This window comes from Lynx canadensis, chromosome B3 (assembly GCF_007474595.2).
Source record: "Lynx canadensis isolate LIC74 chromosome B3, mLynCan4.pri.v2, whole genome shotgun sequence".
NCBI lineage: Eukaryota > Metazoa > Chordata > Mammalia > Carnivora > Felidae > Lynx > Lynx canadensis.
In genome coordinates, this window is record NC_044308.2 from 72150327 (window position 1) to 72172509 (window position 22183).

General features: G+C 41.2%; 1 protein-coding gene across 1 annotated transcript; it reads right to left on the reverse strand.

The window, feature by feature from the left end:
- METTL3 (methyltransferase like 3) lies at positions 1-14431 on the reverse strand. Its single transcript, XM_030318657.1, has 11 exons — positions 14212-14431; positions 6058-6275; positions 5559-5963; positions 4252-4427; positions 3045-3261; positions 2632-2819; positions 2220-2258; positions 1927-2035; positions 1738-1803; positions 1486-1598; positions 1-602 (listed from the first exon to the last, which is right to left on the reverse strand). The coding sequence occupies exons 1-11, from the start codon at positions 14309-14311 to the stop codon at positions 491-493; spliced, it is 1743 nt and encodes a 580-aa protein (XP_030174517.1). The 5' UTR covers positions 14312-14431; the 3' UTR covers positions 1-490.
- Positions 14432-22183: the final 7752 nt, after the last annotated feature.

Below are 22183 nucleotides of genomic sequence, written 5' to 3' on the forward strand. Positions count from 1 at the left end.
CTTGGAAATAAGCTAAAAAAAAAAAAAAAAAAAAGGACGAGCAAAGCCATAGTCATAACAGAATAAACATGTTTAGAGCATGAAGGCCCTGGTAATGATAACCTTAAGTAAAATCAAATCTTACCTTGAGAAATGCTGTCCCAGAGAACCCCCTTCTTGATTACGATGTTCACGAAGTACTAACTGCTAATCACTTTGATCCTATGCAGTATAATCAACATTTTAATGCTTTCTATCCATACGTTGATTTAGTTTGAACCCTTACAACAACCCAGTGAGGTAGGTAGTATTCCCAGCTTACTTATAATACTGAGGTAAGTTACACAAGATCACACACTGTTGAGTTGAAGAGCCAGATTTTGACCTTGAAATCCCAACTACAATACAAACTTTTATTTAAATAAGGAAAAAAGCTATTGTACAAATATTACTCTTCAGGTACAGCCTGCAGAGCCATGGCTGTAGATGCTCAGCTCTGTAAGAAGTGCGTCTATAGATTTTTAGGTTTAGAGATGATACCATCTGGATACCTTTGCTTGAATCTGGCAACCACATCTGGATCTAGTAGGTGGATCCCATCCAGTTGGTTTCCAAGGGTGATCCTGAAGCAAGGATAAAGGGGCAAACCAAAACATCCTGGAATTAAAAGGCTTAATATTGTTAAAAGATGCATACCTTTTATTAAGGCTGCCTATAATTTCATCAAATATTCATGCCAATTCTTTTAAGACTTTAATACTAGAATAGTATATGGTAGTATGACTGGTTAGGAATTGGGCACAGATTCTGGTGTCAAAACAGGCTGGATCTGTATTACTTAAGAGTTAATAGTAAGAACAGCTAATTCACAGAGTTGCTGCCAGTGAGTATTCTTCGGATAAGTAAAACACTAGCAGCATATCTTTCAAGGCTCTACTAACAAGATGAAAGATATTAAAACTGTTGACAGATTAAATGGATTCTTAACCACCAGGGGGCAGGTTCAATATATCTCATAGAATAATTGAGGAAGATCTTTAGTGGGCACCCTGGAGAGCAGTGGTTTGAGTCCTAAAACCTGATGGGTTTCCAGTGAATGTTGCAGAAGCCCCATAAAACAGTTTAAATACAGGAGCACCTGGGTGGCTCGCTTAGTTAAGCGCCCGACTGCGCTCAGGTCATGAGATCTCCTGTTTCATGAGTTTGAGCCCCACGTTGGGTTCTGTGCTGACAGCTCAGAACCTGGAGCCTACTTCAGATTCTGTATCTCTTTCTCTGCCCCTCACCCACTCATGCTCTGTCTCTCTCTCTCTCTCAAAAATAAACATTAAAAAAATTTTTTTTTAATAAAAAAACCAAACAGTTTAAATACAAGCTCAGGTGGCTTATGAATCCTCTGAAGTCTATATTTAGACAAGTGGCATATGAGGTGAAGTTCTACTAATATGTGTCCTTGACCATAAACACTTTGGCTCTTGAGGGCTAGCAGGTCTCTGGTCGCCTTACCAATTGGGCTGCACGTTGTGTGGTCGTCCAAACAACTCAATCTTGCGAGTGCCAGGGGATAGTCTCTCAATCATGCCATAGATTTCATCTGGTTTATGACTGGTAGAACGAACCTAGGAACAAGGTCCAAGTTACTTTTAGGTTACCAGAGATTCCAATTCTAGCCCTTTTCGTTTATGATCAAATGAGAAAACCTGGAACACCCCTGACTTGAATAACATGGAAGGTCTGGATGCCTGGAGAAGCACATACCTCAGCTACGATCACATCACAATCCAGACCCTGGTTGAAGCCTTGGGGATTTCCTTTGACACCAACCTGCTCACCACAAAAAACATATTACCTTATGATACCACAGCATTTGAACTTTTCCTCAATAAGAAGTCCAACCAATTTCCCTTTTTGTTCCACCTCTTGTACTTGGGCCCCCTTGTCGCTCACCAAGCAGTGTTCTTTCCCATGGTTCAACCAGTGACCCGTACGGCCTGTCCGGATGATGCGTTGCAGTTGATTTGTCTTCACCCAGATAATTTCATCTACCCGTTCATAACTGTGGAATATACAAAAGAGAACCAGGGCTTTAATCAGGCTTTCACAGTTTAGAGGTAGTACCATCTACTCTACAAAGGCAAAGACTCACAGGGAATACTTGGAGAAGGGAACACATCTCAACTACAGCAATTAAATTTTTATTTCCTTCAAAAGAAAGCAACACAACAATGATCACTACTTACCCCCAGAGGTTCAGACATTCTCTGCCCAACTCCATGGCCCTAAAAAGAAAGGTTAAACAGCTACTTCCATGCCCATATATATTTATCCCTTCAAGGTATCTTAAGTGTTTTCAGTAGATATTCAGTAAACATTTACATGCAAGATACCATTAGGGCAACAGGATGGATCGAAGAGTGAAAAGATGAAACAGTATCTACTCTCAAAGGCCTTACCTTTCACAAGGAACAAATGTAAAATTAAACAGAATTCGAGGTATCATTTGTGTTAAACAGGAATTAGGGTCTCAGGAAAAAAAGGCCAACTTAGTCATACATTTAATAGCCAGGCTAGGAAAACCCAGGATTTTATCCCCACCCAGAACTCACTCTGTACTACATCTGCCCATACCTACATATCTTTGAACTGCATTACCTGCCTGTGACCCAGAGGAAGAGAAAGCCATCATCCTGAAGTACTGGTATGTTGAGCCTGCGCATCTCATCATCTGTCAGGGTCCCATAGGGCAGCTCCATGTGAATATCCCAGGGTGGGTCAGCCATCACAACTGCAAACTTGCCCAAGATACTGACGTCCAGGTAGCGGATATCACAACAGATCCACTGCATGAGGTGGTATTTGGTCATCTTTCCTTCCTTCACTCTGAGATTCATGGCCCCAGTCCCTCTTTTCCATTTGATTTTCCTATTCCCTTATAAATATGTATATCCCACACCATTCCCAATCAGCAAGATAGACTGCTGATTATACCTGCTTTTCCTACATGGATGGCTGCCCTACTCATACAAGTTCCTAAGTTGAAAATAGTTTTCTGAGCAGACAGGTACCTGAGGAGGGAAGAGTCGATCTGCATTCGAGTCACCTCCGACACTCTGTGTAAGAGCAAGCTCCTGGCTAGGTGTATGGTCTTTGCTCCCAGGAGCCTCAGAATCCATGCAAGCATCAATTTCATAGTGAACGTATTTGCAGGTATCCATGTGGAAACACGTGTTAAGGAAAGAGCAGTCACCTAATGATTCATCAGTGTGTTTATTGATGATTCGTCTGGGAAAACAGAAAGGGAGAATGAGAATCAAGACCGTGTTCCAGGGGCACTTGGACGGTTGTTGATTAAATGTCCGACTTCAGCTCAGGTCACGATGTCACAGTTCATGAGCTCAAGCCCCCGCATCACGCTCTGTGCTGTCAGCGTAGAGCCCGCTTTAGATCCTCTGTCTCCCTCTGTCTGCCCCTCTCCTGCTCATACTCTCTCTCTCAAAAATAAACATTAAAAAAAAGATGGTGTTCCAGAATTAGATCCCATAGGTCAAGTTCCAAATTGTTTCAAACTCTTGTCTTTTATTACCCTCTCCTAATTTTATTTTTAGAGCTTCCTCTAAGTTTTCAGAGAAAAAAGGCAGGTGATATGGAAATCCATAATTCACACTAAAGAGTTTTAATTCCTCTCTGGGCAAAGACAACTTTCTTATTTTACAATAGGAAGGAAGGGCTTGCTGATTAGAGCTGCATAAAATGCCGACCTAAGAGCCCAGGTTCCTATTTCTCCTAAGATCATCCTCCTCCCAGAGAACTTTCAATGGGGCTCAAGAGTTGCCTTCCTATTGCAAGAAAGGGGCATTTTTTAAAAATCTCACATCTATTTGGGAGTGCAGTCTGTGTTCCCTCCCACAGAACACTACTTCTGAAAGCATACCTTCAGAATCTGGGGGGTCTAAGACAAATCATTAAAACCATTTAATAACAGGAGCACCTGGATGGCTCAGTTGGTGAAGTGTCGGACTCTTGATTTCAGCTCAGGTGGTGATACTGCGGCTCTGTGCTGACAGTGTGGAGCCTGCTTGGGATTCTCTCCCCACCCCCCTCTCTCTCTGTCCCCCTCCCCCACTGTCTCTCAATATAAACAAACATTAAAAAAAAAAAAAAAAACATTGAATAATAGGATTAAAGACAGAGTCCCAGTAACAGGAAGGAACGTCCTGAAAATGGATGACTGCTTCCAGGAGACCCACCCCACCTCTCCCCCTCCCAAGAGACCTGAAGTGCAGCTTGCGACAGGGCCGATCAGCATCACTGGCTTTCATGCACTCCTCCTTTGTTCCATAGTCACAAAACTCTTGTACTTGGGCCCGACCTCGTGAGCGAAACTTTTCAACAATGGATTGTTCCTTCGCTGTTGTTGTATTTAATAACTCGAGGATCTCCTGACTGACCTGTGACAGAAGAAGCCTTGGACTTAAAAGGGTTTGCAGATAAAATGATCCCTAAACCACCTCTCCAAATTCTACCTGACAAATGTCCTGTTGTAAGGGGTGAATGAGCTAACCTAAAATGGGAAAACTAGAATCCTAGGAGAAGAGATTTGTCATGGGTTCAGTTCTTTCTCACAAATCCACATTTGGGATGAAATTAAAATATAAGAAGCCTGGTTCCTACTGCTAAGCATTAAGCTAACTTCCCTTCTCCAGGAAAGCAATCCTTCCCTCCAAAACCACTTATATTTATATAATCAACACACAGTGCTAAGCACTTTACTGTTTAGCTCAGTCTTTGCAACAATTCTAGAAGGGAGGTACTCTGGTTATCCTTACGTTATAGATGAAGACTAAGGCTCAAGAGAAGTTAACTTGTTCAGATTCACACAGCTAGAAGTAGTAAATGGATAAGAACTCATTTGGGTCTGATATTTATATCAGAACCACAGTAACTGTGGTCACACTCTTTAATCATCTGTTTCCATATTTATTAATAGTCCATGTAACTACCTTCCAGTATTCATCTCCATTCATCTCCCTCTATTTCTAAATTTGGATTCCTCTTCTCTTGATCTGATGATTCTTCCAAACAGATCCAATGACAAACATCCTCTAAATCAGTTTCTCAACACTGGCATTACTGACATTTGGGGCTAAGTAATTCTTTGTTGTGTGGGGATTATCCTACTATGATTGTAGGATGCTTAGCAACATTGTTTGTCTCTACCCACTAGAATGCCTGTAGCACTCCTCTGTGTTGTGACAACCAAAATGTCTCCAGACATTGTCAAATGTTCTCTGGGGGGAGCAAGGTGGGGGGCAAAATTATCCCCAGTTGAGAACCACTATTCTAAACCCTCAACTCTAAGAACTGCACCTTGCTTGCCCTAGGGGTAAAACCCTCCCAATGAAAACTATAATTCAAAGTGTATGTGTGAGGGGTGTCTCGCTGGCTCAGTCGGTAGAGCATACAACTCTTGATCTTGCAGTTTTAAGTTCAAGCCCCATAATGGGTGTAAAGATTACTTAAAAATAAAATCCTAAAAAACAAAAACATGTATGTGTGAAAGCATTTCCATCTACCCCTACCTTCTTGCTCTGTTGTTCCTTAGTAGACTGTTGGTTCAGAAGGCTCTCTATCTCCAGATCAACATCTGAGGCAGCATGTTTCCTTGATTTCTTGGCTGGCTCCTTGGTTGCTTCTGATGCTGAAGAGGCCAGACCAGAGGCCAAAGAGCTGGCAAAAGCAGCTACCGTGGTTGAGTCCTGCTCTGCACGCCGCTTCTGCCCTGTGATAGTTCCTGCTATTTCCCCAGGGCCCTTCTTTTCTGCCACAGCGCCCATCATGGCAGAGAGCTTGGAATGATCAGCATAGGTCACAAGAGTGGGATGTGCATCATCTTGTAAGAGACCTCGTTTTACCTCAATCAACTCCTGAGCTGCAAACTTCTGTAGTAGGCTTTCCACCCCATCTTGAGTGGCAGGGGCATCTGGCTAGGGAAGGAGAGGAAAGGAAGGCAATAAAACACTGACCATGAACTGAAGAAAAGAAGTGGCACATCCCAACCCTGTCTTATCAGGTCATTACCGTGGAGATGGCAAGACGGATGGACACAGCATCAGTGGGCAATGTTAAGGCCAGATCAGAGAGGTGGTGCAGCAATTTCTTCTCTAATTCAGGGTCTGTAGCTAGTTCAGGAACTGCTGAAGCTGTACTGGGCTTAGGGCCACCAGAAGTGGGTGCAGCAGGCACTGGACTGTCACTACGGAAGGTGGGAGACAGTGCTGCCTCTGGATTTCGTAGATCTGGGAATGAAGAAAAGTGAAGAACATGAAAAAGGGCAACCACGATAGGCCTATACATTCCTCAGGAGTCCAATGCTCCAATAGTCACAGCACACAGTTCTTTCATTTCATGTAGAAAATCCTCTGACCAAATTTAGCACTAGATAACCTTTCCTCAATCATACTCAAGTGTTCACTGCTTTGTCAAGATAATCCTGAATTTTCTGGGAACCTCTTACCTTTCCTCTACTGAGTGAGAGGTGTTTTCCTAATTCCTGTCCCTGCTGTGTTTCAAAAAAAATTAGCAGCATGGTAGATTTCTATGTCCATACCACCTCCCTTTAGTCACTCTAAATGACAACTGATATAATCAACCCAAATTTAAAAGCCAGGAATATTTTCAACAACCTAAAAACTGTGATCCAATCTTTTGAGGAATGGAGTTTGAATTTTAATGAATCAAGGCCACTGGACATCAGAGGGTATATAAAATGACAGTGTTGAGGATAAGAAAGTGACTTTTTTTTTTAAAGATTTTATTAATTAACTTCTACACGCAATATGGGGATCAAACCTATAGCCTTGAGATCAAGAATTGCATGCTCTACTGACTAAGCCAGCCGGGCGCCCCTAGAATACGACCTATAACACTCAAATACAAAAATCTTATAAAATTTTGTGACACCCTGGTCACCAAATGATACTTCCTGACTGTATTTCTATCACTTACCTTACTACTTCACAAGCTGGGTAGCCATCATAACCTTAGTAGGACTTAAGAACTCAAATCAGGACAAAATATTACCTTTAGGAAAGCTTAAAATCTATGATTATTTAGTTAAAATACAGATGGGAGCATCTGGTTGGCTCAGCCAGTAGAGCATGCAATTCTTGATCTGGGAGTTGTGAGTTCAAGCCCCACGCTGGGTGCAGAAATTACTTTCTTTTTAAGTTTATTAATTTATTTTTGAGAGAGAGTGCGCGCACGTGCACATGCAAGTGGGAGAGGGGCACAGCCAGAGGAAGAGGGAGGATCCCAAGCAGGCTCCACACTGTCAGCACAAAGCCCAATGCAGGGTTTCAACCCATGAACCATGAGATCATGATCTGGGCTGAAATCAAGCATCAGAACCTCAACTCACTGGATCACCCAGGCACCCTGAAGAGATTATTTAAAAATAAAATCTTTAGGGGAAAAAAAAAAAATACAGATGAAACACCAAACTCAGGACCTGTATCAGAACTCTGTTAAATTAAATATAAGATATAAGTGGGTCATTATTTTACATTTAGAAATATTTAAGTTACTTAAACATTTTTACTCTAATGGAATTTTTAGTAAAATTTGACTCAGAAATTCCAAGGGTGGGGGGGTGCCTGGGTGGCACAGTCAGTTAAGCGACTTTGGCTCAGGCCATGATCTCACAGTTTGTGGGTTCAAACCCCACTTTAGGCTCTGTGTCGATAGCACAGAGCCTGGAGCCTGCTTCAGATTTTGTTTCCGTCTCTCTCTGCCCCTCCCCCACATGTGCTCTGTCTCTCTCTCAAAAATAAATAAACATTAAAAAAAAAAATTTTTTTTTTTAATTCCAAGGTAAATGGAGCTGAACTATACCAAACACCTTGCTAGGATACATTTTATGTAAAAATAAGTTATAATCTATTTAGAAAACAGACTTCACAATTCCATACTACCCGGAAATGTTAAATAACTCACAGAACTTTCCTTACTTTGCTTATGATTCCTTTATGTTCTGCTGAATCTTGGAGAGTAGAACTTTTGCCAGATAAACTGATACAAGTCCTTTGTTTTGTTTGGCAAAGAGATATGTATACATGGAAGGACCATTGAAGCACTTTGAAGGTCTAGATGAGAAAGAATTCAAGAGCAAGGAACTTAAGCTAAAAATACTTCAGAAAGAAAGGGGCGCCTCGGTGGCTGTCAATTGAGTGTCTGACTTCAGCTCAGGTCTTGATCTCATAGTTTGTGAATTCGAGCCCCTCTCTCAAAAACAAAAACAAACATTAAAAAAAAAATAAATGAAAGAAAGAAGAAATAAAAGTGACAATTATTATTAGCTTACTTGGAAGCCTAAGGGCAAAATTTCTGCACTGAACAGGATTAAACTAGTGAAGTCCTTGGGATTCAGCGATTCAAGGAATCCAGTAAATTTGAAATAAAATACCCCAATTACAATTTACACTAGGATAATACGCTGAGCTTTTTCTTTTTTAATGTTTATTTTTGACAAAGAAAGAGAGAGCATGAGCAGGGAAGGGGCAGAGAGAGGGGGACAGAGAACCTGAAGCAGGCTCCTCAATGGACAGTAGAGATCCCGACATGGGGCTCTAATTCATGAACAAAACACAGGACCCAAACTGTGAGATCATGGCCTGAACTGAAATCAGATGCTTAACAGACTGAGACTTTTTTCAAAAAAATCAGTTAAGCTTTAAAAGTTTTTGAAGTAACCAAAAATTTCTTTCATTAAGCAACCTAACTAAGCACAATCAATGATAAATATTAAGGCAGAGGACACACAAGGTATTTTAAAATTAGGATTTCAGGCATTACATCCACAAATTGTTTTATATATTATATACTGATATAACTCATCATATTTTTGTTTTATACACTGTATACAAATATAACCCATTATACATTTTTAACTCACAGAGTATGCCAAAGGGAGCAAATCATATAAGTTACTAAACCAAAACGATAGAACATGGGGCTAAAGGAAGATATAGGTAAGTTTTTTGGTTTTTTTTTTTTTTTTTTTGGTTTTTCTGAAAGTGAGAACAGAGTTTATTGAAGACACAGAGAGAGAGCAGATAGAGTGTCCAGGAGATTCAGAAAGGAAAGGAGAGGACAGTGAGTCTCCAGATGTAGTTAAGTTTTCAAACAATACTCAGTATATAGGTCCTTTGTTATGTAACTCTGCAATGTTGAATATTTTAGGTAAGCCATAAATAATCCTTTATCTCTCCCCCTTAATTCATATTCAAACTTTGTGCCAGGTACCTTACATATGCTGCTTCATTAGTAAGAGATTTGTTTTTTAAAAAAAAGCCCTAACAGGGCATCTGGGTGGCTCAGTTGGTTAAGTGTCCAACTTCAGCTCAGGTCATAATCTCGTGGTCCATGGGTTCAAGCCCTGCATCGGGCTTTGTGCTGACAGCTCAGAGCCTGAAGCCTGCTTCAGATTCTGTGTCTCCCTCTCTCTCTGCCCCTCCCCTGCTCACACTTTGTCTCTCTCTCTCTCAAAAATAAATATTAAATTTTTTTTATGTTTATTTATTTTTAACAGAGAGAGACAGACAGATTCAGAGACAGAGCATGAGTGGGGGAAGGGGGAGAGAGGGAGACACAGAATCCGAAGCAGGCTCCGGGCTCCGAGCTGTCAGCACAGAGCCAGACGCGGGGCTCGAACTCACAGATTGCGAGATCATGACCTGAGCCAAAGTCGGATGCTCAACCAACTGAGCCACCAGGTGCCCCTCAAAAGTAAATATTAAAACAAATAAATAAACATAAAAAATAAAAAAGATGTAACAAAATAATAATAAATAAATGAAATATTTAAAAAGCCTAAGCTCCTTATAGATAATCCCTATTACACCTTTTTTTTAAACCACCTTAAGAAAGATATTAAAAAATAGGGGCTCCTGGGTGGCTCCGTTGGTTAAGGGTCCAACTCTTGTTGATTTCAACTCAGGTCTTGATCTCACATCAAGCCCCTAGTCAGGCTCTGTGCTGGGCGTGGAGCCTGCTTGAGATTCTCTCTTTCCCTCACTCTGCCCCTCCCCTGCTCATGGTCTCTCTCTCTCTCTCTCTCTCTCTCAAAATAAATAAACATTTTAAAAAAATGTTTAAAGAGGAGCCTGGGTGGCTCAGTTGGTTAAGCATCCAACTCTTGATTTCAGCTCAGGTGATGATCTCACAGCTTGTGAGATGGAGCCCTGAATCACGCTCTGCACACTCACAGCATGTGAGTAGGGCTCAAACCCACCAACTGTAAGATCATGACCTGAGCCGAAGTCAGACCCTTAACCAACTGAGCCACCCAGGCGCCCCTAATACTTGCTCCTCTAAAAAGTAAGCTGGTGACATGATTCTGATTATGAATCCTTGTGTTAGTAACACCTCCTGGCAGTATTCTTTTCATAGCATTCAAGACATTAGAGCTGAAAATACCTTTTAAGGTTATTGGGAGGAGAGGCTCATGTTTAATACTGAATTTCCTGAAGTCACATGCAAATTCTTGCATGTATATACTCATTTGGGGAAAAGACTCCAATGTTTTGTCATTCTTAAAATGGCTTACTGGCAGAAAATGACTAAGAATCCCTGGATTACAACTCCTTCAGAAAGTATTTGTTCAGTTATTATTTCAGTACATTTACTGAGTGCTTCCACTATGCTGGCAAGTATGTTAATACTCTGCCTCCAATCCAATGAAAATTTCTACGTGCTGTGTTAAACAAAGTAGTACATAATACTTGAGCTTACTCTTGGGTTAAAAGCTCCACTGACGATAAACAAAATACTATTAGCTCAAAGACCTAAAAATATGGCCAGTCTAGTAATATAACATTGTATGTAAATTATACTGTCATTAATTATACATAGCCAGTCTACTAATTTGCTAAACTATGTTAACATCTATATGCACATCTTCAATCCCACTGATGAAATATATTGAGCAGTTCATATATTTACCATGTTCTAAGCCTGGCCAAGTCCATTTTGTTTCAATTAAAATATAATAAAAACATATTCACAGTAATAATCTTCATTTCCAAAAGCTGTACATTATTTCTACGGAAAACAATGTGGTGGTTCCTCAAAAAACTGAAAATAGAATTACCATATGATCCAGCAACTCCACTTCTGGATACATACCCAAAAAATCTGAAGCTGGATCTTGAAGGGATATTTGTACACCAATACTCACAACAGCATTATTCACAATAGCCAAAAGTTAGAAGCAACCCAAGTATCCACCACCAGATAAATGAATAAACACTGTACAGACATACAATGGACTTTTCTTTGGCTTTAAAAAGAAATTATGACACATGCTACAATAGGATGAACCTTATGGATATTATGCTAAGTGAAATAAGCCAGTCACAGAAAGACACATATTTCATGATTCTGTTTACATGAGGTGTCTAGAGCAGTCAAACTCACAGAAACAAAAAGTAGAATGATGGTTGCCAGGGACTGGGCAGAAGGAGAAATAGAAAGTTATTGTTTAATGGGTACAGAATTTCAGTTTTGCAAGATGAAAAAGTTCTGGAGATTGGTTGCACCATAATGTGAATATATATCAAGCCACTGAGCTGTACACTTAAAACGGTTAAGACGGTAAATTTTAAGTTTTATGCCACAATTGGAAAAAAAAAAAGTACTTAAAAAATGCCAAACTAGAGGCATCTGGGTGGCTCAGTTAGTTAAGCATCGACTTCCAATGATGTCATGATCTCATGGTTCCTGAGTTGGAGCCCCACATTGGGCTCTGTGCTGACAGCTCAGAGCCTGGAGCCTGCTTCAGATTCTATGTCTCCCCTTCATTCTACCTCCGCCCCGCTTGCACCCTGTCTCTCTCTCTCTCTCTCTCTCAAAAATAAATAAGCATTTTTAAAAATTTAAAATAAAAATAAAAAATGCCAAACTAGGACACCTGAGTAGCTCAGTCGGTTAAGCATCTGACTCAATTTCAGCTCAAGTCATGATCTCACAGTCGTGGGACTGAGCCCAGAATCAGGCTTGGTGGGGACAGCACAGAGTCTGCTGGGGATTCTCTCTCCCTCTTTCTCTGCCCATCTCTATCTCCTGCTCTCTCTCAAAAAAATAAATAAACATAAAAAACTGCCAAACTCAGGAAGGTCTCCCAGTAATTCTTTGTCCATGGTATTTTGTATTTGTTAATGATATGGATATATTTCAGGTCATGGTTATCCTTGCCTTTTCTCATTGAGCTTAGTAGTAAACAATTAGGTACCAGATTTCAGTAATGCTATAAAAATCAAGAGGTAGTTAAGAAAATTTTTATTTCCTGTGAGAAAAGAACAGAATGATCTGAATTTTTAGCAAGACTTTGGTTATATCTTACATGAAAAATTGATTAGTAAACAAATAGAGTGTGTCTCATGATGTTTTCCTAAGAATCTTAATGCTCAAATCAATTCTTTGGAATAACCAAAATAATTCAAAGAAGGAACAGTGAAAACACAAACTTTAAAATATTTTATCTTAACCATATTATCAGGCAGATGTACTAGGAATCTTAATCATATATTATTAAGTGGGTGTATGAGATATTTACATCCAAAAAAAGAATACTTACATTCAAGAGAGAATACACTCTTGTCAAAATTATTAAACATGTTTAGCAAGAACCTGTATGAAATATCGACATTCTAGTAGTTAGGTTTGCATATGGCACAAAGTTTGGTTAATACCAAAGTATGGTTATTACCATGGAAAAGTGAAGTTGAATTTAAAATTGACGATTAGGGGCGCCTGGGTGGCTTAGTCAGTTAAGCTACTGACTCTTGGTTTCAGTTCAGGTCATGATCTCAGTTAGTGAGTTTGAGCCTTGCATGGGGCTCCATGATGTCAGTGCAGAATCTCTCTCTCCCTTTCTGCCTCTGCCCCTCCCCTGCTCATTCCCACTGTCTCTCTCATAAATAAAGAAATAAACTTTTATAAATAAATAAATAAATAATAAAATTGACTACTAATTAATCCCTGATCATATGACTTGTACTTCTTCCTCTACTTGCCCGGCCCTCTTAATTTCTCTTTAATTATCTAAGTCTTATATAACCATCAAAATCAAATCTCAAGTGCTAATTCCTTTCATGTCTTTACTGACTAAACCCGACTCCTTACTCTTCCCTTCCCTGTACTTATTGTGGACTCATTCATTCAGCATTTTACATATATCACATTTAAGTTCTGACTTTTTAGACGTATCGATCCTTTAACCCCAACTACATTTTAAACCCCTTGAGGGCAGGAACAATGTGTTACTTATATTTGTCTAACTAGACTTATGCACACTGTAAATACTCCATAGATGTTTATTATGGTGTGAGTGTCCTGACACGACATCTTCTAGTTCCAAGGGCCAGAACATGAGTACAGGGACCTAATATGTACCAAGACAAGATTTAGAGATCGACTCCAGTATACAAATAAACACTGGAACAAAGTACCACAAGGGTGACATGGACTATCCTTGTAGATCTCGATTACTGATTTGCCTTAAATAAGCCAGGGCTTGTGCTGGGGTGGGGGTAGATAAAACCGGACAATCATCGAAGGTTCCTTCAAGTTTTAGGACTGTGACACAGCGGGCAACAGGAAGAGAGAAAAAGTGTAAAACCCGAAAATAAATGTTTCCAGATATCTGCTTGGGATGTAAATGGCTAAGACCATACCAGTTCCTCTACTCATTTAGCAACTCTGTGAGGGTCACTGAGGTAAGCACTGTGGGTACAAAGGTTCGGACCTTGCTCTCACGGAGCCCACCGTGGCAAAGAAATGACCACGACAAAGCAGACGCTGTAACGCAGGGAAGAACAAAGCGCCATAGGAGCAACAAAAAAGGGGGACTTACTGCTTCATGGGATAGGGGGCTGAGAGGCCTAGCAAAGCCAATGTTCTCGCAGACTTCAGAGGAGTCGGCCAAGCGGACGGGGGTGGGGACCAGGCTTCCGTCCCAAGAAAGTGAACTGGAAGAAACAAGGCCCGCGAACGGAACCGCGACCATGTCCAGGAGGACGAAGCGTCTGTGCTGCTCAGGGCGAGGAGAGTACTGATGTACCAGGCATTAAATAAATGGCCTCCTGGGGAAGGGCACCGACTCGGGAGCTCTTTTTCGCCAGGGTTCCCTCCCACCCTCCCTGGCTAAGTATCCGCCCGGACAGCCCCGCGCCTCACCCAAATGCCCCGAGTCCTGCTTCCGCCTCCGCTGCAGCCTCTCTCGCAGCGAGTCCAGCTGCTTTTTGTGGGCTTGGATAGAGCTCCACGTGTCCGACATTCTAGTTTCTCAGCCCAGACACGTCTCGAATCAGGCGCGGCGGACTAGCACCTCCCAGCCCCGGCAGCAGGAAATCTCCTGTTCTCACGCGGACACCCCCAGGCTAACCGGAAAGAGATCTGGGGAATACGCTGGACGGGAAGTTATTGCCCGTTTCCCGCTCGTTTTGAAGCTGAAATAAGAGCCACCTTAGGTGTTGGCAGGATGGCGGAAATATTTTCTATCGGAGCTCTCTCGCTCTTCCGGGTGCCGTGAGGCTGTGGCTGCCATATTAGTGTCTGGCAGAACGGCCATGTTGCTTATAGATGCGCATGCGGCCATGTTGAATATAAAGGGATGAATCCTGTGCGTTGACCCTTCCAGTTAAGACGGCGATAATGTAAAAAAGCGCAAATAGAACAGCAAGCGTAGTACAGATTTTTATTTTTATCTTTTTGAAGATTTTACTTTTAAGTAATTTCTGCACCCAGTGTGGGGCTTGAACTCCTGACTGTAGATCAAGGGTCACATGCTCTACTGACTGTGCCAGCCTGGTGCCCCCAGGTTAATGAGAAATAATTAGGGGCACCTGGGTGGCTCAGACGGTTAAGCTAAGACTTAAGGTCAGATCATGATCTCCCAGTTAGTGAATTTCTGCTGACACCCCAGAGCCTGGAGCCTGCTCTGGATTCTGTGTCTCCCTCTCTCTGCCTGCCTCTCTCTCTCTCTCTCTTTCTCTCTCTCAATCTCTCTCATAAATGAACATTAAAAAATTTTTTTAATGAAAAATAACAAGCCTCTTGATGGTTAGATACTAACATACTGGAGGTGTTGCGGATTTCTGTTTTCATGCATTCATTTACAAAGATACAGCTATTAATTACATTGATTTCCAGTCCATGAGTGTGTGTCTGGAGGTGTCTTTCTTTGAAAGAAATGGAGGACTGATGGTGCAGAGATATTATAAGGAGTCGACAAATACATGTTCTCACTATTGTTATACCTAGTCTACAATATTGTGTGCAATACGTTAAAATACAGTTCTCAAAAAGGGGGCACTAGAGGGGCTTTTGGGGGCTAGTTGCATGAGTATGTCTATGAAAATTGAATGAGCCAAACATTTTGGTATGTGCACTTTACTGTAAGTGTAATAAACTTAAATACAATTTTCTTTTTTAAGATTTTACTTTTAAGCAATCTCTACGCCAAAAATGGAGTTTGAACTTAACAACCCCGAGATCAAGAGTCTCACCCTCCACCTACTGAGCCATCCCGGTGCCCTTGTTGTTTGTTTGTTTATTTTTGAGAGAGAGAAAGAGCAGGAGCAGGGGAGGGGCAGAGAGAGAGAGGGACAGAGGATCCGAAGCAGGCTCCACACTGTCAGTACAAAGCTCAAAGTGGGGATCTAACTCAGAATCAGGTGAGATCATGACCTAAGCCTAAGTCTGACCCTTAACCTACTGAGCCACCCAGGCACCCTGTTGTTTGTTTGTTTTTAATGGGGGTCTTGTGAATGGAAGCATTTGGGAACCACTGATTTGTCAAGTGTCTACAGTTGACCCGTGAACTGCATGGGCCCACTTATATGTGGAATTTTTTTATATATATAAATATACTACAGTACTGTAATTGGGTTTTCTCTTCCTCATGATTTTAATAACATTTTCTTTTCTCTAGCTTACTTTATTGTAAGAATATGGTATATAATACATGTAACATACAAAATACGTGTTAACCAACTATTTGTCATCAGTAAGGCTTCCGGTCAACAGCATGCTATTAGTAGTTCGGTTTTGGAAGAGTCAAAAGTTATACACAAATTTTCAACCAATTGCACAGGGCAGGGAAGAGGTTGTCTCCCCTAACACCTGCATTGTTCAAGGATCAACTATACATGATGCCAAACACTGTGTCAGAAAGAATAGCTTGAAAAGGCGTGGCTCCTGTTTTCAAAGAGTTCCTAGTCTGGTGAAGGAGCTAAGATCCAGCTTATTAATATTGAACCATCTTTACAGCATAAGGCAGTATGAGCATAAACTCTAAAAATAAATGTGATTGCAGAGAAGAGGAGGACAGCGAGCCCAGGTGACCTGGGAGAGGCATTGGAAAGAAGGTGGTGTCAGGGCTTAGGCTTGAGGGGCACCTGGCTGGCTCAGTCAGTAAAGCATGTGACTCTTGATCTTGGAGTCATGAGTTGAAGTCCCATGTTGGGTGTGGCCAACTTAAAATTTAAAAAAATTTTAAAAATAAAAAAGGCTCAGGCTTGAATAACTGCTAGCTAGTGCTTCAACAGGTGAAGCTATAGGAGAGAATTCCAGCCTGAGAGCATGATAAAAAGCAAAGGTCTAGAGTTAGGAAAGCATGATGTATGTCTTGATATTCCAGATTAATTTGTTAGAACATAATTACGTTAGAGAACTTGGGAGGATATTTATGTTTCCAAATTTGAGGCCAGATGGTTAAATGTACATGTTACCTTAGTAAGGAAGATGCAATTTATTCAGAATACAGCAGGGAACATTTTACGGTTTGTGAATAGGCAGCTCTTTAAAGATTCATCTAGTGTTCTAGTTGGATTGAGATGGGAAGGAGGAAAAATTTAGAGACAGGGAAAATAGTAGTCTTTTTTTTTTTTTTTAAAGTAGGCTCTATGCCCAACATGGGGCTTGAACTCACACACCCTAGATAAAAAGTCACATGCTCAATCAATGGAGCCAGCCAGGCACCACAGTTAGTAGCCTGTTTTAACTAGTGTTTGATGGTAGGGACTTTAATTAACTCAGAAGGTGGTTATGGATAGTAATGGAAAGGAAGGGGTGGATATGAAGGGGGACTATTGAGAAGAAAGATGTATGTGTATTGGTATGTGGCATTTTCATCCATTTACTCAACAAATATTTATTGACTGAGTACTATGTGCTAGGTACTGTGGTGATTTAGTAGTGATCAAAATATTCATTTCCATCTCATTTTCTCAATTTAACTTAGTTGGTAGGCAATGTACACCATCTTTTGAGCTGAGTAACTTTGTATGTGAACCTTGAAGTAGAGGACACAGAAATGAATATGGGCTCACATGAGCATGCCTGGACATTTAATTCATATGATTACAGTTAATTAAAAGCAAAAATGCAATCTTCCTTAGGTGAAATACTCTTAGAAAGTTGTCTAATGTGAGATCATGAAAGACTATTCAAGGGGACTGACTGCTCTACCTAAGGGTTTTTGCTTCCTTTAGTGACCTGGGTCTAGCAACTGCCCTCCAGAATGTTGACGGGGGCAGGGTGGGGGGGGGGGGTGCCTAAGTAGCTCAGAGGGTTGAGTGTCTGACGTTGGTTCAGGTCATGATCTCACAGTTCATGAGTTCCAGCCCCACATCAGGTTGTCTGCTGTCAGCACAGAGCCCACTTTGGATCCTTTGTGACCCTCTCTCTCTGCCCCTCCCCACGACCTCTCTCTCTCATAAATAAATAAATAAATAAATAAACATTAGGGGTGCCTGGGTGGCTTAGTGGGTTAAGCATCCGACTTTCAGCTCAGGTCATGATCTCATGGCTGGTGGGTTCGAGTCTCACGTCTGGCTCTGTGCTGACAGCTCAGAGCCTGGAGCCTGCTTCAGATTCTGTGTCTCCCTCTCTCTCTGTCTGCTCCTCCCTCATTCATGATCTGTCTCTCTCTCAAAAATAAATAAATATTTTTTAAAATAATAATAAATAAATAAACATTAAAAATATTTTTTAAAATTTGACAAGGGATGCTTCTGTACTTTCATTTGGGATGTATCCTGTGTGGCCCTATGTTTAGACGCATGTATCATTACTAAAGTAAGATAATACCATTATTGCTACATTACAGAATTGGTTAAGAGTTCATTGCTCACTGGGATTGCAAGCTGCTGCAGCCACTCTGGAAAACAGTATGGAGATTCCTCAAAAAGCTAAAAATAGAACTACCCTACGACCCAGCAATTGCACTACTAGGCATTTATCCACAGGATACAGGTGTGCTGTTTCAAAGGGACACGTGCACCCCCATGTTTATAGCAACACTATCAACAATAGCCAAAGTATGGAAAGAGCCCAAATGTCCACTGATGGATGAATGGATAAAGATGTGGTATACATACGTAATGAAGTATTACTAGGCAATCAAAAAGAATGAAATCTTGCCATTTGCAACTACGTGAATGGAACTGGAGGGTATTATGCTAAGTGAAATTTGTCAGTCAGAGAAAGACAAATATCATATGACTTCACTCATATGAAGACTTTAAGAGACGAAACGGATGAACATAAGGGAAGGGAAGCAATAATAATGTAAAAACAGGGAGGCTCTGTGCTGACAGCTCAGAGCCTGGAGACTGCTTTGGATTTTGTGTCTCCCTCTCTCTGTGACCCTCCCCCATTCATGCTCTGTCTCTCTCTATCTCAAAAATAAATAAACATAAAAAAATAATAAAAAAAACAGGGAGGGGGACAAAACATAAGAGACTCATGAATATTGAGAACAAACAGAGGGTTACTGGAGGGGGAGTGGGAGGGGGGATGGGCTAAATGGGCAAGGGGCATTAAGGAATCTACTCCTGAAATCATTGTTGCAATATGCTAACTAATTTGGATGTAAATAAAAAAAAATTAAACTAAAAAAAAAAAGAGTTCATGTTCACAAATCTGAATTCCTCACTTGGTATGAGATCACTTTCTTTCAAGGTCCTTACCACACAGAAATAAAATATACAGAAATTATATAGCTGTGAAGTTAAATAGTCTTGGTGGGGGGAGAGTACTGGACATGGCCTTGTAGAAGATAAAAGGAGTTGATTCATCTCAAAGATGGGATTCCACAGGTTCACCCCTAAACAGTATGAGCATTTTTGTCTAAGAAAGGGAGGATTTTCTAGTGGAAGAGATTCCATCCCTGGTAGAATTCGCAATATCTAAGGCCTGGATTGTCTCTTCTTACAGAGGAAGCCAAAGAAGTAGCACAGGTATTCCTGAAAGTCAACCAAATCAGGGGAAGCTTCCAGAAGTCTTTGCTTTCACATTCATTTTGGATAAATTATTACAGTAGTAAATCAGGCAAATTTTAGGAACATATGAGGGCCTCTCAGCATGATGTGCTTATAGAGGGATTCTTTCTAGACTCCTCATGACCAATTTTCTGCCCACTCGTAGCCAGTCTGCCTACCATCCTGAGCAGTGCACAGTGGAAGGAACCTCACCCAGAACTCTTCTTGTCAAGACAGAGTGTAAGCCTCATTGTGAGCAGGTGAGTGCCACATGCACGACCTTTCTTAACTTTTCTTCATATCCACTGTGGTAGCCTGCTTCCAGAGGTAGTCATAATGCCTCACATCCCTTGCCCTTATGCAGAGTGACTTGGCCACTTTTCCTTTTAAGAGGTAAAGCCTATTGCCCCTCCTCTTGAATCCGAGAAAGACTTCTGACTAGTTTTGGCCACAGAATGTGGCAGAAGTGATATGCTTTGAGTTTAGGAGTCTAAGCCTAAAAAGGCCTTGAAGCTCACAGTTTCTGCTTTTACCCTCTTGGAGACCTGGGCATATCATGAAAGTCCATTTATTGAGAGAGAGAGAGAGAGAGAGAGAGATCCTAGAGATCGGAAGACTAAAGGGAAAGGGACCCTGGAGGATGAAAATACAATAAGGAAAGAGGTTCCAACACTCATGCCACTCAGCTGAAGGGCCAGAAGTGAATAAAGCCATCTTGGACCCTCCAGCCCAAATCAAAGCTGCCTGAGTGAGCTCAGCGCTCACTACATGGAACATAGACAAGTCAACCTATCTGAGGTCTTCCCAGACAATCCATGGAATTACAGGCAAATATATAATTATTATTATTATATAAATATAATTATTAGTTTAAGACACTAAGTTTTGAGGGGCTCTTGGGTGGCTCAGTTGGTTGAGCATCCGACTTCGGCTCAGGTCATGATCTCATGGTTGGTAGGTTTGAGCCCTGCATCAGGCTCTGTGCTGACACCTCAGAGCCTGGAGCCCACTTAGTATTCTGTGTCTCCCTCTCTCTCTGCCCCTCCCCTGCTCTCTCTCTCTCTCTAAAAAATAAGCATTAAATTTTTTTTTAAATAAGATATTAAAAAATAATTAAACAGTTATAAAAAAACAAGGAAAAGGAAAGTCAGAGTTGGGCCAACTTGAGAGTAATATTAGTGAAGTCTGTCTTGAGGGTCAGGAGACAGATGTTCCATGGTTTACTAAGTTCCAGGGATGGTAACCAGAGTCTCAGGAGTAGCAGTTTGTGGAAGATGAAAATGTGCCAATAGCATCTAGGCCTTTTTCATGGATAATACAGGTTGAATCTCTGAGAAACAGATGCAGAGGCAGAATTAGGATTCCAAAAGCTTTAATGAGTAATACCTGTAAAAGGAAAAGCCGGGGAGGGTTGGGAGGAGAGCAGGACTGGGGAGGAAGAACTGTCAGACTATGGGGCAGACCTGACAGTCTCTGCCAGCCCAATGGGGAATATCAGACTGAAAATGTTCATTGGAGTCCCATGTTCCATGGAAATGGCTAAGCTCCTGTATCATTCACCATCTTGCTCAGTCTTTGGCGGGAGGTTGAAGAGTGTCAATGAGTCAGGCTTCCTTCAGCTAGGTAGCTAGCCAGTTCTTTCCTGGAGGGGACCCTCTGAAGCAGCACGTCTCTGGATCAGCCAAAGGGGACTTGGGGTATTTTATATAGGTTCTTAAACGTAACTGCATTTGTCCTTAGGTTGTTGTATGGGTTGTTTATATATTTGAGAGTGGCTATCATGAAAGCTGAATTCAAAAGAATTATACACCCCCTCCCCCTTCTCCATCTTTGCATCATGAGTTATTTCCCTGTCTGGGAACCTGTAGGCCATTGTTTGCATCTATTTACCACCACCATATAAAAATATGTTCATATTTTTCTTTATCCTAGACTGAGCTCCCACAGGGGCAGAAGTGTCTTATTTACTTTTGGACACTTGATCTCTGAAACAAAATAAATCCTCAGAAATTGAATGGAGGAGCAAAGCTGCCTCTTAGGTCTTCTCATAGCAATGCTTTTCATCCATCCAGTTGGAACTGGACTTACTATTGTTTATTTCATATAAAGTGTTTTCTCAAGCTGCATTTATTTACATTCTCAATCCAGCAGGTTAGAGTTAATTCACCTTCCAAAAAGATGATCAAATGAAAAGCAATTGAGAGTGAGAAATGGTGAGGCCTCTGAGGGTGGGGGTTGGAGGCGGCTACAAGAATGAAGAAACTAAAGGCTCTAAGAAGAGACAGAATAAATTAAAGGTGAAAAAAGAAAAGGAAAAAGAAAAGCTGGCAGGTAAGAGAGGTCAATGAAGAAAAAGCAGGAGACGAGAATATAAAGAAGAATAAAAAGGAGACAGAAGGGAAAATAAAGGAGAGCGATGAAGGAGGGGTGTGGGCAGTCAGGTACAGGGCTGACCTGCCTGAGGAAGTATCCATGAGTAGAAGCCTTACTGACAGGTGCTACCATAATGGGAACTGGCATGTGAAGAGAGGGCAAGTCTAGTTTAATTAGTTAAATGGCATTATCTATGTCTGATGGCGGTAGGGGAGGTACATAGAATACGATTGGTGACCTACCTCCTTCCATAGGCTGAAAGGAGAAAAAGACTTAACAAAGCTTTGCTAGGAATTAAAGAGGCAGAAGCTGTTTCTTCCACAGTTGACTTCACAAGATTCCAGGACCTTTTAAAGAGGACCATTACTGCCCTGGTGGGGGCAAGAGGAATCAAATGTTGGTTCTTTACCTTGAATCGAGCCAAGAAAAGGTTTACTCACCTCCTCCTTTCTGTCTTCCAGCCAGCCTCACATCGGGAGTCTAAAATGATGTAGCAAGAAACAAGCACCATC